General features: G+C 41.7%; 1 protein-coding gene across 2 annotated transcripts; it reads right to left on the bottom strand.

The window, feature by feature from the left end:
* Positions 1–12,828: 12,828 nt before the first annotated feature.
* Positions 12,829–16,981, bottom strand: nkx2.1 (NK2 homeobox 1). Of its 2 annotated transcripts, XM_076748862.1 has the most exons (3): positions 16,810–16,981; positions 14,899–15,136; positions 12,829–14,112 (listed from the first exon to the last, which is right to left on the bottom strand). In XM_076748862.1, exons 1-3 carry the CDS (start codon positions 16,831–16,833, stop codon positions 13,436–13,438), a joined length of 939 nt encoding a protein of 312 aa, XP_076604977.1. In that variant the 5' UTR covers positions 16,834–16,981; the 3' UTR covers positions 12,829–13,435. The 2 variants fall into 2 exon arrangements, with proteins under 2 accessions (XP_076604977.1, XP_076604975.1); XM_076748860.1 differs by lacking the exon at positions 16,810–16,981 and having other exon boundaries at positions 14,899–15,573.

The following is a 16,981-nucleotide window of genomic DNA, read 5'->3' as shown; positions in this document are numbered from 1 at the left end:
CTCAGGTGAAGGAACACCCAGGTTTCTGGGGACAAGACAGTCCTCCTACATTTGCCCCCCTGCAGAGACAGGAACCAGCAGAGCCTAAATGGCCGAAGTGAAGTGCAGTGAGTCAGAGTGCTTCAGTCACTCAGCAGTCTTTCCCTGAGAGGCTGTATGTTGATAGTTCTCTTGTTATTACATCCTCAGTCAGAACTATGGAGACGCGTCTGAAACATGGCCGCCTGCCAGCGCCAGATATACTGATAGAGACATGAGATATTTGTGATGGATAATGACAAACAAATGATTAATTGAAGTGAGTTGTTGTTGGGATGTGAGTCCTTTTAACAGAAGCACTGAATGTACAAACGGCTGTAAATACATTTTTGGCAAGGTGCATACAGTATTTGGCAGTGGTGGAAAAAGTATTTGGGTCCTTTGCTTGAGTACGCATACCACAATGTAATACTCCATTCAAAGTAAAAGTCCTGCATTCGTACTTTTATTTAAGAAGTACTTAAGTATTAGTAGGCATATGTAAGTAAAGTACCAAGAGCAGAAGTACTCTTTATACAGCAGAATAGCGCCTTAAAAATGCGTCATATTTTATATCGTGATCACATATTTTGTATTTAAATATTTGATCAATAAAGTATTTAGTAACTATGTGCTAACACTTCAGTTTAACGCCCCTATTTACCCTACATGTAATATATAAATGCGTCTTCATTGCACAATACATTGCAGTTTAACAAACATATTAATTTTGTTAAGATACAGTAATTTGAACAATTATAAGTTCTCCTGTGGAGACATATTTTATATAAGTACATAAGTGTTATATGGATGCCTCACAGGAGTTATAGTTGTTAACAGCTACATAAAGGAACACTTAAAAAGACCTTGTATCTGCGGATAACTGCATTATTATACTGTGTTATAAATCATGCATCACATTTTTATATACAAAGAATAAAATAAAGTGTTAACCTTTATATTTCAATGGAATACACTGGAGTAGAAATACAATATGAAATGTTGTGAAGTGGAAGTATAAAGTAAAATGGTACTTCAAAACTGCACTTAAGAACAGTACTTGAGAAAATGTACTCAGTTACTTTCCACCGCTGGTATTTGGTGTGTGCATAGCTAAATCCGTGGGAATTGTCAGCCCACAGACAATCTGTCTCACCTCAGTCTGCAAATCTGTCTCCCAGTGGCCCTGCAAATACATCTTGCTATATTACCCCCCCCCCCCCACCACCTCCTCATTTCATGACACCATCCCTGCCCCCACCTTCAGCCGACTGCACCTGTCACCTGCGGGCTTCTGCCTACATTCAGGATCAATTTACATAACCTCATTTAGCAGTTCACAAATCAGAGCCATTAAGAGCTACTAACAGGAACCAAGGGTTCTAATTTAGCTTGCCTTTCACAGTGGGAAAATTGTTCAGTTCAGGCCTACAAATAAAGATTCAGGTCTTGGCTTTGATTGTTGATTGTGATGGTAAATGTACAGATGATTAGAACAGATTTCCCCCCCCCTGTATTGATTTCCTGCCAAAGCACAGCAGGCACTGGTCCTGCACTGGGGAACCACTGGAGGAGCCGAGCACAAACGGAGTTGGTTGCAGACATTAACATGTACATATATTAAGGTAACAGTGTCTATTAAAATGGTTAAACTGCAGCGGTTGTCTGCAGGGCAAGGTGCTGCAAAATGTTAAGGTGATGGTATTAACCATTCAGGGTTGGCCTGTCAGGGTTATTTTGTGTGTATTATGCAAAAATTACACTGAAATACATTTAAAAGAATACTATTCAGAGAGTCCATAGAGGACTTCACGACTGACTGAAAACAATTTATCTACAGTATTTTAACACTGTGTGATCTTTGATGTCTCTTTGCACATTAGACAGTATCCCTAAACTGACAGCCACACAATCATTTGAAGGATTTTTCGGGAGATTTAAATGCTTTTATTTACATTTGTGTGGCAATGTGACAGTAGCAAGAACCAATTCAGGGAGCCGTGAATAGCTGAAGTCAAGAGCTGAAAAATTATTTTCAATCTGCATTCAATTTGGCAAAGATGGGGCTCATAGAATAAAGAGGCTGATTCAAATTTCCACTTGTTCGCCGCTAAACTTGGTGGTACAGCATTGTGAACGTGTGCTTTTAGGGGGCATTTTTCAGGGAGCATGTTTTAATTAATCAACAAATCAGCACTCTTCTCACTGGCGTTCCAGACGCATATGTTTGCACTTCAGGCTGTAGGATAAGGAGGAGGCTCGGCGTGAGATGCATCCAGCCGCCTACAGATTTTGTCTACTGCTGTTGCAAAATGTGATTGCATAACATCAGTCATCAGCAAGCAGATCAGAGCTGTTTGCCCATAGAGTTGGCAAGGTTTCGAGGATGTGCACTGAAAGACCCAGACGTATTGCATTGACTGTATAAAAGCTTCGGTGGTCAAGTCACACAAAAATGAAAATGTTTATGAGGTGTGATTCAGTAAAGTGGCCCTGTCCTGCTTTGGTCCAGCTCGTTTTAGGCGTTTCACTTGAGGATAATTTATTACAAGTGTGCAGAGCAGGTCTATGTGGGGGTTGGGATTCAGCAGAATGGTGCTTGAAAATGCTATAGCAACCAACAAGAGGTTGTGGGCCTTTGGTGAAAGCAACTCTGTGTAAAAAGGAGATAAGATAGCATACTGATCATGATGGTAGAACATGACATTTTAACACAACACTTGGTTAAACAACAGAGTTCAGAATGTGTTTTTTCCCCCTGAGCATGTAGGCAGTCTAAAACAAATGAGTGTGGATGTGTAAGCGTTGCACAAACTGCTTTTTAGTGATAGGGATGGTTAACGTGGAGTTTTTAAGTCGTTAAAAATGGAATCAAGCCTGACTTTCAGGCTGTTTTAGCTTCATAAAGACAGTTGAACAGATGATCAGCAAAGGGCAGCCTGTCTCCAAAAAGTCCCAAAGTCCCAGACTGACTGAGATTAAATTGTTAAAAAAAGAAAAAAAAAAAAAGGGATTTGGACTCCAGCCAGTGTCTTGTCCATCATTCAGTTAAAAAAAAGGACAAGGAGGAGACAACTGTTGTTGTTGTGTAGCCTGGACGAATTACTTTTAATGAACATGTAATTAATGGAAATAGACTCAACGGTTTCAAAGCAAACAACGATTCTAATTGATTTGCATTTCCCTTTTTTTGGACGCTCCGATCCCCTTTGTCCGGCGTCTCTATTGATTACCCGCTATGTGTATCGCTCCGCATGTGTTTTCCTTCATTAAGAGATAACGGGTTCCTGACTACTCCCATCCCAGGGTTTAATGTTGCTTAATGTCTACTTTGTTCCCGTGTCATGTCGGAGGGCAGAGAGAATAATGAGAGAGTGGGTGGGCCGTGATTGGCCTGCAGTAAGGCAATGGTGTTTAGGACGCCGGCTGCAAGGGGATCAGTGGAGAGGTTAGAAAAGCAGAACCTTTCGGGCTGGCTGAGACGCAGCATGTGGCCTCTGAGTCCGATTCACTCTCACTTACACTGCCGTTTTCTGTTAAACTGCCATTTTACTATCCACACCTGACACCGTTTTGTGGAGATGCCCGTCAGGCTGACATCCCTGAGGTGTGCGTCGAGACGCGTGAAACAGAAATGTGCCTGCGCGCCGCACATTGCTCCTCTTTGGGGATTAGGATATAAACCCTTCTTCTGTCGATTTCCGTTCATTTAGCCTGTAAATTGACCAAGTAAGAAATCACATAGGCTATATCCTACTGAGCAATTCAGCCACCGGAATAGCATACAGTGACAATTGGCCTAAAAAGAGAACTGGCGCGTTGTGAGCAGAATTGCATGTTAGCTAATTGTTAATTTAAGCGGCTCGCAGTGGCTAATTATGTCGGCACAGCCAAGCCATTTGCATGATGGACCAGCCACCTGCCTGAAGGCGCTGCCAGGGCAAACTATGTAATTACTGAACAGCAGTGGGGCAATTTTTGACTGTCGCCCCTTTTGTGTCACATGAATTCCTCGTAATGACATATTTCATTAGGGGGGCAAATATCACCCCTCCTCCCGGCTGCCGAACAAAACATGCAAGTCTCAACAGGTCCTAATATACAGGCCCTATTTACATCCACCTCCAGGCTGTGTTTGTGTGAACCTGCAGTTATGTGGGTCTTTGCTGTGAGTTAAATGGACGAGCCCCGTCTTTTCTCAGCTCGGCTCGCACGCGCCCTGCTCGGGTTCAAATGGACCAGGTTCTTTTCTGAAAGCGATTGCAGCCTGAACTCATTAAGCTGTCAAATGTCCACGCTTTGGGATCCTGATTGCTTATTGTAGCAACATTCAAGGAATTTTTTTTTTTTAAGGCTGCAAAGAGACGCACCCCACCATTCATTCACTGGTGGTCTACAAGGTTCAGGATGGTTTCGTCACTTTACTGGGAGCATGTGTGAAGTTTTACTATTTATTCATTTTAGCAATAACTAAAAAAAAAAAAAAAAAAAAATCATCGTCGTGCAGGCGTCATTATCTTATTATTTCATTTTATTTTTATCGCATGTTGTGCTCATTGACCCCCAGCGAAGAAGAGAATATTTATCCAGAACTGAATATTCTTACTGATGTAATGGAGACTTTTCAGCGTTTCCTCACTCAACAATGTCACTTCATTTTCTATAATATTCTCTTAATCAGTAGTGGGAGTGGTATATAGCGAGTGAAAGTGCTGCACTCAAAAACTGAAGTCAAAGTAAACACTGCTGTGCAGCTTAATCTGAAGTAAAATGTTATTAGATGGTGACACATTTTGTGTGTAAAATTGTAAACTAGCTACTGGCTACAACTGTCAAATATATAGTGGAGTGAAAAGTACAGTATTTTCCTCTGGATGGTAGAATAGAAACTGAGAGTAGAAAAAAAGTAAAGTTCAAGCGCCTTAAACAGTACTTGTATTCATGAACTTAGTTATTTTCCGCTCCTGCTCTGAATACTGCCTAACATACTTTAATGTGAAACTTTTCTCGGTCCATCCCTCTAATAAAAAGTGATTTGTATCTTGAGTGCCCGTATGGCATGCAAGTCAATTTATATTCACTTTAGGACTTGGCATTTCAAAGGGACAGCCTTGGACTATTCAAACCTTCATTAAATGGAGGTTATTGCTGCAGGCCTATAGAGCAAGCAGCGGGACCCGGGTCGGCCTGGAGGGTCTGGTGTTAACGGGGTTAGTGATGGCTCGTTGGTTTCTAAAGGACTCCTGCTGCTACTGTACACAGACATGACAACTCCGCTTTAGTCTGGCCTCGTTTAATTGGCATGTTTAACGGGAGCACGCACACACTCGGAGGCGCGCGCGTGAACACACACGTTTTCTTGAATTTCTATCCTTGTGAGGACCTTTCATATATTCCCTCACTCAGGTTAAACCGGCCCAACAGATTTAACGGTGCCTATCTTTAATTCGCCTTAAATCTTCACTAAGCAGAATCTCAGGAAGAAAACTAAGAAAACCTGTTGTGCAAATGATGAGATTCAGTTCCAGTTTGGAGCCAGAAAAGTTCCAGTATGCAAAGAAAAACAAATATTTGGTTTATTTGGATGAACACTTGAAATTAATTTAAAGGACAACAGTTCATGGGCACATTGTTTTCCATGTGGAACTGTGTCCAGGCTCTGCACTCAGGTTTGTCTTATGCTGCCAGTGTTTGGGGTTATTTTTTGGAGGGGATACAAAGGTTTGCACAGGATGCGAAGGTCAAAGGAGATGCATGAAAGCAGGCTTGCTGAAGGAATGGGCCATTTTTGTGGGATAAAGAAACTATTGAATGTTTGGGCAAAATATGTTTTTGACTATGTTTGTCTTTTTAAGAAGTTGAAAGAAAACTGGGCTTTTGATAACTGGAGTAAACTAAAACTTCAAACCTTTTATTTGTACACGTGAAGTATTTGCTTTGGACAAAGGGTAACTATGGAAGCAAATCAGATTTTAATTATTTCTGCTATCATTACGTCATATTCCCTTTTCATTTGAGGTTTTCTGCATGCATGGGGTCTATCTCAAAAACTATGTGGATAAGTTTGCAGTTCATGCAATTTTGAGGAAGTTCCTTGTCATCCAGGTAACTTAATGCATCGTTAATCTTCAGGAGACCACAGTCTGGTAAACAGGGTGTAAAAACATAAAGCAGAGTGTCCAATCTTGTAGTTAAACCCATGATTTACAAGCTCTGAGTGCTTGATGCTTCTCATAACAGACATTAACTTGACATCAAGCAAAGCCTACAACCTAAAACCAACCTTGACTGTCACTCTCATCTTCCAGTCCAGATTTTTAGTTAGTATTTGGATTTTAAACAAATCCAAGTACTAATCTTAAATACACTTACTCTTAGATTGAACCTTTAAATTAATCTGAATCTCTAAATCTTCTAAGGACAGGAGTCCAACAACAGACACACTGAACTGAACGATGACAATGGACTTAGCTTAGTTTGACGCAGCCAGAAACATACTTCAGGAGTCACCTTGTCTGATCTCACAGAGCGTATACGACTTTGTATATAAATGATAAATGTGTTTTTGTTTGATGCACAGCTCTTACATGTCAAATCTTATCCCTCAGTTTAATAGATTTTTTTCATTAATAATGTTTTTCATGATATTATATTTGACCCAGATAAACTTGGCTATCAGATTACAGCTGATTTCTTTTTTACTTCTCGTATGCGTACGTTGGCTCCCCGTCCTCAATATCCCCCAATCCCATCGTGTTTAGGCACCAAGCACCACGACACTTTAAAGGTCCACTGCGGAGGATTTAGTGACATCTAGTGGTGGGGTTGCAGACTGCAACCAACTGAATCCCCATGGCCTCATTACTCCCTTTCCAAATATGGAGGAGAACATACGGCAACTGCAAAGCTACCAAAAAACACAGAAGGCGCTCTGTCTGGTTTGTCTGTTCTAGGCTACTGTAGAAACATGGCGGACTCTCTTTCTGTAGATACAAAGAGCTCATTCTAAGGTAACAAAAAACACAATTATCCTATACTAATGACAACATATTTCTGAATATTATATTCAATTTCTGTCATATTCTGCCAATAGATCTCATATCTTACACACTGGACCTTTAAAGAAAAAAAAGACCTAAAACTCAATTTCTACTATTTATAACAAACTTCAACTTCCTGTCTAGATTGAGTCAAAATATCAGAGGTTTGAGGCATCTGCTGAGCCAACAATGTCAAACTACACCAGCTGTGTCTTCCACTTGCTTTTTTAAACCAGTGATCTTAGGACAATTAAACTCAAACATGGCTCCGACTTAAGCCCTGTTCCACAGTTTAACGATTGAAGGATGACTGAACCAGACTGGGATGAAGACAGCATGGACAGAACTATGCTCAAATGCTGACAATTTTTTCATCTAAACAGGAAAAGACCATTTTCACATCAGCAACATGTTTTAGTATTGACTTTTCTTTTTCACGCACCAATAGTTTCTGGCACTTTTTGATCCAACATGAGGTCCCACAGGGATCGGTTCTTGAAAGTTATTTTCTAATTTTAGATACACACCCCTGGACAATGTCATTGTTGTTCCATCTTTTTACTCTTTTTGGATTTGTCTCTTGAATTTATATCACCTAAATCAGCTTTGAAGACTTTTCTCACATGTCCAACGAATGTGGAGGTAAACAGTCTTCTGCAGCTTTATCTTCCCACACTGCTCTGTATCTCCAAGCCACGCCCACCTTTAAGTGATCCAATCACATGTTGAGGACTTTATGTAAAACCCTATCATAACTAAACCCTGCCTGCATGTTCTGCTTTCCCACAAATGTCATAAAACTGAAGCTTAAGAGTCTCTAACCCCTGTTTCACCATGACTTCTATCCTATGCAGATGATACTCTCCTTAAAACCTGACTTTTAAAATGACATGACAAAAAATCTGAATCTGTACCGTCTGGCCTTCAAAACAGCCAAAGCAAATAGAGCGACAGCTAGACTAGAACGGGTTGGAAAATATAGTTTGGTTTCTTTGAAATCCACGTGAATCAGAGTAAAGAGCAGAGCTCCTCGAATAACTGACAGAGGCATGTTTGTCATTTCAGGCTTTCAGGATCACCCGGTACAAGAGTTACAGTTCAATTATACCAGGCGTGCTAGCTAATAATGTCATGAGTCTACACAATAATGGTTTTTAATGCATAAAGTCTACAAAGAATAACAACATTTTTCATTTTCCAAATGAAAAAGTGGGTCAAAAATACTGGAGTAATAAAATAAGTAGCTTTTTCTGTTGAAAACAAAATCATCAAGAGGCTTCTCTTCTAAAATAATGTTTGGTGAAGTCCTGCACATTGTCAATCATTTTAACTCACTTATTGACATTTCTGCCCTCATAAGGGAAAATTAGTATGTGTTCATGTTTCCTTTATGTATTTTAGGATTGAGCCTATTCTACATGTTTGTTTGTTTATTGTGATTCTAAAGCACAGGTCACTAATAAATAAGCAGGTGTAGACAGATACATCACCCCAATAGTTTTTCTATGTCATTGTGGGTCTGATGTGCTATAAAAGTTAAGTTTGGGGCCATTTTTTGATTCTATTGTTCAACATCATTGACCAAAGAATCTGCTCAGCATCCAGCCTTAAGATGTGTTCAACCCCCTGCAGCAATCACTGGCTTCCTGAAGTGTCCTTGAGCAAGACATTGAAATCCTGCTGTCCAGTATCATTTAATTGAAGACCTGTCAAAGTGATAAACACATCCATTTACAAGTTTTCTGGCTTTTTTGGGGGGAGACTAAGCATGGAGTCCATTGAATTCAGAAATCTTGTGATTTGTGTCATTTTCCACCCCAGCAGTGTTATTAAAATGAAGATAAATTGCAGCCAGTCCCAGAGAAATTTTCCTCAAAAGAAACAAAGCCAAATGAACACCGAAGATGTATAAAATGCGCTTTGTTCACCAGAGGGAGGGTGAGAGAAAAGACTCCACTCAGTGAGCCCTGAATGCTGCATTTCATGCCTGCAACAATTATGCTGAAAGGTCAAGTATTACAGCATCTTGTGCTCCGCTTTGCATGCAAAGTATTTCAGTTCACAAATGACCCTCGTTTGCGCTCTGTGAACAATGGCTTGAAGAACCAGATAAACGTAGGACAATTAAAGATTTTTGCTACTAGCTGACAATAACATTTACCAAAGGGGGGTGATTGCAGTAGCTGTGTAATTGTTCTATTTATAATGCACATGAATGCTCAGGACTGCTGCACTGAAATGTTTAGGAACTTAGGAAAGAGGCAGAAGAGTGGCTGTTTTTTAAAAGATTTATAATCTCTGAACAAGGTTATTATGAGACATGCCTGTGAAGAATAGCCTGTTGAGTTTCTGATTATTGTTAAGAATGTGTTCGATTTTTCTTGGTTTGATTTGACTTGATTTCACACGAACACGTTACATATTGTAGTTATTAGGCTGCAGCCCGTCTTTGTGCTGTTTACATCTCTTTCAGTACCGTGGACAGCACCAGTCCGCCTCTTGCATAACAGAATACATATATTTATATCTATACATGATGACGCTTTGTAAAAGTACAAGAGGCCACGCTGAAATTCACTGCTAACAGTTTTATGGTTTTATTTGATTCGTTGTTGTTTGTTATTTGAGGTTTATGAGGGTTTTTAATGCCAGCGCAGTGTTAAAACAACACGTGCAGCTACAGCTCAGAAATCACACTTCAGATCAGTCTTCAAGATGCTTGAGTTTTTGTCTATTTCTTATTTATATCGTATTTTTTTACGCTTTATATTCCAACTTTTTTTTTTCCAGACAGTGTCTCTCTCAAGCGCATTTATAAAGTTTCAGCCAGTCTTGAAATTTTCAGTTTGACATCCGTTAGTCTTGTTTTGGAAGAAGCCATTCTGCGCACAAGCAGCACTGCAGTGATCCATCCTTCAAGGGCATTAATAATTTACATCCTGCGTTATTTTGAGAAGGTTTCATTGGATGCATTGTAAATACTGACACCCGATTTTAGAATATTTCTTTCAACAGTGAAAACGCGCGAGAAACAAACACAACGTATCATTTTCGTTAAGAAAGTATAGAAATTTGGTTGCGAAATTCGTTCATCAAAAACGATATAATTTGCTTTGCTGTCACTTATCGAAGCCACTGCTAAGATTTAAATGAACTCCAGCACGTTGACAGTCTCGTGAAATTTATTGCAGCCTTAATTTGAAGATCTGACATCTTCTTAAACCTGAAATGACCCAAAACAGCATTTCTGGACGCCACATATTTCCCAAAAGTGAAACTGAACCTAAACAGGCGAATAAAATTCAACATCCAGTCACTAACTCAAATATGATTACCTTGAGATTAAGGACTAATTGCCTGGGGTTCATGGAGACCAGCCCACCATAAAGCCAGGAGGACTTGGGGAGTTGCACTGTGGTTTTCTACAAAAGAGAGCGATGAGAGCACACACGCTTCCAACAAGTCATTCTCAACAGCTACAAGCTGCACACAAAGACCACACACCGCGCCAAAGACATGTTAATGTAATCCCAAAGTTCTCACTTTTCTCCCGAACAAAACCAGCTCTGCAAAATACCTAATAGAAGATAGTTTCAGATGCTGCAAAGATTTCACTTAAAAGTCCGCAAAAGGGCTTTTTGGAGACTGACTGTGGCCTCAAACTGGCGGAGCTGCTGGTTTAAAGTGATACACACAGATTAGACAAGAGGCGCGTTCAGGAGCTCGGTTTCCCATTTTGGTGAAAAATCACATTTTCTTAACGATAATGGTGAGCTAAAAATTCTTCTTCGTTTAAAGCTGCATGTCAAAAGAAATGTCCCTGAAAAGATTCATTCCAGAAAAAAAAACGCATTTTTACACCACATTTACAGTGTGTGAGGAAAAAGTGCAGCTGAGTCCGAGTCAAAGCCTGAGCAGCACACCTCTGAGGGGTTTGAAAGGTTTCTCCGACAGAGGAGCGTATTTAAGGTCGCATTAACGCCACATTATGGATATAAACAGATTACGCAGCGGGTCAAATGTTATTTTACAGCATAATATCTCAGAAGTATTTGTGAAAATGCAGCCTGGATACTGTAAACGGCAGCAAACAGGCGGGATAATGAGCCGGAAAAATCAGTGAAGCCTTGTCAAAGACGGGCATTAGCTGGGCAAACAGGAGTCAGGTGCAGAGGTCTTCAGGGCTACTGCAGCTGCATGAGCGATCAGCGACGGACAGCACGCACGCACGCGCACACGCACGCACACACACACACACACACACACACACACACACACACACACACACACACACACACACCTCTGAGTTTTTCTGTATTCGTATCTTAACAGGGAGGTAACTTATTTCTCGGGCACATCAAACAGCTGAATAGTTACATTTTAGCCCTGATTTAAAGCCATAAGTGTTGCTCAAAAACCGGTCGTTTTGGTGAAATTTGGAGATGCAAACAGCGTTTGCACGACTGGCCCGCGCACAGAAATGATCATTTATCTGAAAACAGTGGATCACTGTGCAGGAATCTTAGAAAAGTCCAAATCTTCATCAAACAGCGTGTTTGGAGACATTCAGGCCTTCAGCTGAAGCCCAGAAGTAACAATGAATAACAATAAAAAATAAAAATAAACTGCCTTTTTAATCCAGTGATGTCGGTGTCATGTAGATTCAGTCAAGCCGAATTGTATCTTAGACCAAAACTACTCGAAATCACAGCTGTCGGTCAACACTGAACTGAAAACAACTTATTTCAGCCATCAACGGAAATCACCTGTCCTTATCTCCGTCGCTTAGCAACCACGTTGTTTACAGTTAATACTTAAGGCGCTATCAGGTGGCGGGAGAATAGTTCCTAATGATTATTATAGCTTATATTTACAGAGCCCGCGCCTAAAGGGAAATAAATTACTGGTTGTGTGTTCGTTATTGCGGCTGTTTTAAAAAAAAGCGCGTTAAAATGCAGCCGAATATATATTTAAAAAAAAAAAATGTTTGTGGAGACTTCTGCTGGTTTGTTATTGACACCGGGCACAAACAGCCTTTCGCCGTTTCCTTTCAATGCCCTGATTGATTATTGATAAAGCCGCTGATAGCCTCGCGCCGACGGTTATTTGAGAAGAATGCCGCGCTGTTTGGTCAGGGATTTCATCGATAAGCTGTTCTCTGCGAGGCGTTTGATGTTGGGAGCCGACACACCTCACCTTTCTGACTCACAGTCAGCATATAGAAACACACACACACACACACACACACACACACACACACACACACACACACACACACACCAGCGCTTCAATCACACACACACAGAGAGAGAAAAGAAACCCGCTCATAAAGGCTCCGTTTACTCTGCAGGGCAACGCTTGTGTGAGCTGCAGCCTTTGGCGATAAGCCTGCGCGGTGTGTGATTTGTCACAGAATGAAACAGGAAAAATAGGCCCCGACGTTTAAACGGCGTGTCAGAATAAAAGCCTCGGAGTTGATTAAGTATTCAGTCTTGTCAGCTTGTCAGTGTGCCAAACCGGAACCTATTTGGCAACATGGACATCGGCCTGCGAGGTTCTTAAAATGTACATTTTCTCACAATAACAATCCATAAAAGAGTTTCCTTAATAGAGAAACCCTATCATAGAAGGCGAGCAAATAATAATAATAATAATAATAATAATAATAATAATAATAATAATAATAAAACTGGTGCACTACATTTTTTTTTCCAAAGGACTATTTCCGCCATTAAACACCGCATGTGTTGACATATTTCACAACAAAAGCTTAACTGTCTGGTTTCCATAATTTATTAATAGGACTGTTTTGTAGTAAGTCAAATATCTATATAAGTTACAAAGAAATAAAACGTACAAATACCAATGAAACGACAACAAACCGGCAAGAGCGTCAAAAACTTTGTACAACAGATAGCTAAAATCCAAACCTTTTACAGAAATATACAAGCTAGATCTACGGCTTACATTAAATTCTATTATAAATCAGAGTCACGTGTGTTTGTGAGGGGGTTTGACAGCACCCATATACAGCAGTTTTAGTGTATATGCCTCCCTGTTCAGGTTCACTTTTTCCCCAACTAACGCGGCCTATATTCTTCTTTTGTGTCAATATAATTTACATAAATAAATCCCAAGACTTTCACATCCGCAGTTTCTGGTCAAAGTGTTTTTTTTTTCTCCTTCACTTCCATTTTAGTCACACTTCCTTCCAAAAGGTGAAAATTCAAAGAAGAGCTGCACCGACTTCACTCGGCTCTTGTTCAAACGCGCACATTTACAGTGAAACTTGTCGAGTCTTGAAAGAAAAAAAAAAAAAAAAAGTATTTTTTTCTTTAAATAGAAGAATTGGTTTAAATCATAGCCGGTGCCTCTTGTCACCACGTCCTGCCGTATAACAGGGCTGAACACTGCAGGGCCGAGCCGTACTCTGCGCCGGGGGAATTGAGGTGGGAGAGGCCGGCCACTTGGCTCTGCAGTGACGGCGGACTGGAGGAGTGCGGCGCCAGATCTGGAGAGTGGCCTGTGCTTCCCACCTGCTGGCTCTGATGCTGCCCGAGGCCGGACGTGTTGTTGGACATGATCATGACATTGCCCCCTTGCTGGTGGTGGGTCTGTGCGGAGGTGGTGGGCGTGTGGCCGCTGCCTTGGCACGGCTTCCCGTCCTTCACCAGCACCGGCACGGCCACTCTCCGCGGGGACTGCTGCTGCTGCTGCTGGCAGGAGCCGCTGTCCTGCTGCATCTGCTGCTGGGACACTTTGTCTTTCGCCTGCCTCTTCATCTTATACCGGTGATTCTGAAACCAGATTTTCACCTGGGTCGGGGTGAGGTGGATCATACTTGCCAGGTGCTCCCTCTCCGGCGCCGACAGGTATTTCTGCTGCTTGAAGCGTCGCTCCAGCTCGTAGACCTGCGCCTGGGAGAACAGGACTCGCCTCTTTCTCCTCGGGGTGCTGGACAGGGAGCCCATGCCTTTACCCACGTCTGCCAGGGAGCTGAGGCTGCCCATGCTGCCCATGTTCATGCCCGACGATGAGCCCATGAAGCGAGAAACTGAGGGGAAAAAATATAAAATTAATACACTGAAAAGACTGATTTTACTTGCAAAAGTGTAACACAACACAAAAAAATATAATAAGTCTGCTTTTACGCGGAAACCCCTGTAGAAAACTGGCCTTGAGTCCGAAAATGCATTGCTTTTTGTGATGGATAAAACTATTGGTTATCAATGGCTATCATTCTAACCCTGATAATTATTTTTATGGCTGCCAAAGTGCGAGTCTCCATTTTGACAAGCAGCAGAGTAAAAATGAGTTTTGAAATCCTCCCCAAAGAGGCAGGTATCCATAAAAACAAACCCTGCGTGTCAAAGTCCATATTCATCCAAACTGTCAGATTGTAAAGGAAACCTCTGAGCGCAAATTACAGCAATAGATCATGACTGACAGCATATTATTATTGGATTAATGTGCTTAAGCATTCAACATTAAATTATCTTAAATAAAGGCGCAAGTTTGGAAGGAATTTTCCGCATGAATGCTCCTCATGGTGAGACTTTTTTTTTCCAGATGTTGCACGCCGTGGATGAAATGCGTGTTTTTGCTTTATCTTTGCGCTTCCTGATGATAAAATTAAAACCTAGCGGATGAAATGGAGACTGTAGGGGGGTTGGAGAGCGCCCACCTTGGCGCACAAACACGCACAGGTGACAGAAACAATACAGCAGGCATTAAAAAACGCAGCAGAAACGCGAGACATGCACATAAAACTGCGTTTGGCATTGTAAGACACGGCGACAACTCAAAGGCTGCAGCCAAAGTTCAGGTGCAGGCTACTCACTGGTGGAGAAGCGCGGGTCCGGGTTGGCTCCGTACCAGCCGGTGGCCGTGGTGCTGCCCCTCATACCGTCCTGGTAGGACGGCAGGTCGCCCATGTTGCCCAGGTTGCCGTTACAGTAGCCCCCCATGGCCGTGTGTGACAGCTGAGAAACACCTGCCGCAGTCATGTGGTAAGCCGCAGACACAGTCCCATTGTGGCCCATGTGGTGCTGCTGCATCGCCGCCTGAGAGACCTGCGGCTGCCGGTAAGAAGTGAGAGGTGCCCCCAAGTTGTTATTCTCCATACTTACTTTCTTATAGCTCTCCTCAAGGGGACTCAAGATATCGGAAACAGAAAAAGGAGTCGTATGCTTAGGGCTCATCGACATTGTTCTGTGGCTGGAGAGGGAGAAATTAGAAGGCAAGGCAATCTCTCCTTCTCTCTCCTCTCCTCTCCCTTTTTTTTTTTTTTTTTTTTTTTTTTTTTTTTGGCCAAAGCCCCTCTGGTTCCTGTTGTCTCAACGTCGATCCTGGTAGATGAACACGTAGGAGAGCGCCTCAAGTCCGCCTTAATTGGATTGAGTGGGAGCTCGGTGCTGGCTTTGGTTTGTTTTAGCTGGGTGCCAGGTTTAAGGCTACCATCAGAGGCGGGGCATCGGCAACAATACAAAACAGCTCTAGCCTCCTTTCGCCGACCGTAATTTCACTTACAAGACATGTGCCTCCCCTCCCACTAACAATAACATAAGCGTCGTGCATGATCATAAACGTTCATCCCGGCGGCTGCAGGCGCCGTCCGGACCCGCCGCAGCTGCAGGATTTGGAGTTTGGGACTTGTTGCTGTCGCTGATAAACACGCGGCTGCACCTTGAGACTGCGCTGACCACAATACACTTTATTAACTGTAGTGATGTTTACGAGGGCCTCTTGATGAAAGGAGGCCTATATGGACTTGAGAGTTGGAGAACCACTCCTCAGTTGAACTACTGACTTTTAATGGCCATGAGAGGCCTCCAGTGATTGCAGGATTGTTTGTGTTATGCCTTATCGTACTCAGACATGCAAAAGTGCACTTGCGGGGAGGGAAATTGACTGATACTGATAAGTAAATAAATACACATCCGCGTGTTAAGTGGCTGCGTAAATGATTAACCCCCCTCGTTCTTTTTTTTTTCTTTTGATATCATTGGACGCATGCAGCGTGTTACCTAAATTCAGATGCACACACTCCTTTAAGAGAAGAGAAAAAAAAAATAACAAACAAACCAAACCAAAAAAAAAAAAAAACCAAAACAAAACCCAAAATAGAGTGTGGAGCAGGAGAGGCTCTCATGTGAAGTTAACGGCGTTCAAGTACTCTCCTGCAGCACAACGCCAGGTAGCCCGCAGTAGCATCTTGCCTTAATGCTCAAGGAGCCACAGCGGTTTAACTCAATCATATCTCATTTCTAAAATTTTTACACAGGAGCACGAGGAAAGATTTTTGGCTTCATCCAGGCAGCTTTGAAGTCAAGAAATTGTATTCTGTGCCGTGTTTCCGAGCCAAAATCCACTTTTACGCACAGCCTTTTCTGCCTTTTCACTCCAAAATAAAAAATGAAAATATTTTTTACACTTCAAATTAATACATTACTCAAATAATATCGTACTTGGATTTTTGTTATTATTATTATTGGTAGTATTGGTAATATAATTAATAATATTATTATACTAATCGACTATTACCAGCAGTACTTTTTAAAGATGTGCATAACCTTATTTTAACGAACAGAATAACATTCTTACGCGTTTGTCAATATTTCAACATAAAGCAGCAGCCGTAGGTACGAGCCACTGTTCGACTACTAATTTATCGTTTTTCCTGTTTGCAAGGTACAAAATTATTAACATACAATATTTAACAATAAAATCGATGCAGTAACTTCTAACTTACACACTCTGTGGATGTGAGGATCATACCGGAGCTGAATCTATGGCTACTGTAAAAAATTGTAAAAGTATATAAATTTTGGCTTTGTGAAGGTCTTGCCGGGAGGTCTAACGTCAGTCTTGCAGCAGCAGCAGCAGCAGCAGCGGCGGCGGATGCCACCAGCTCCTGACAGCAG

This window comes from Chaetodon auriga, chromosome 14, assembly GCF_051107435.1.
Source record: "Chaetodon auriga isolate fChaAug3 chromosome 14, fChaAug3.hap1, whole genome shotgun sequence".
In the NCBI taxonomy this organism is placed as follows: domain Eukaryota; kingdom Metazoa; phylum Chordata; class Actinopteri; order Chaetodontiformes; family Chaetodontidae; genus Chaetodon; species Chaetodon auriga.
Note: the sequence above shows the minus strand (reverse complement) of the source record. Positions and strands in the feature narration are given on the sequence as shown.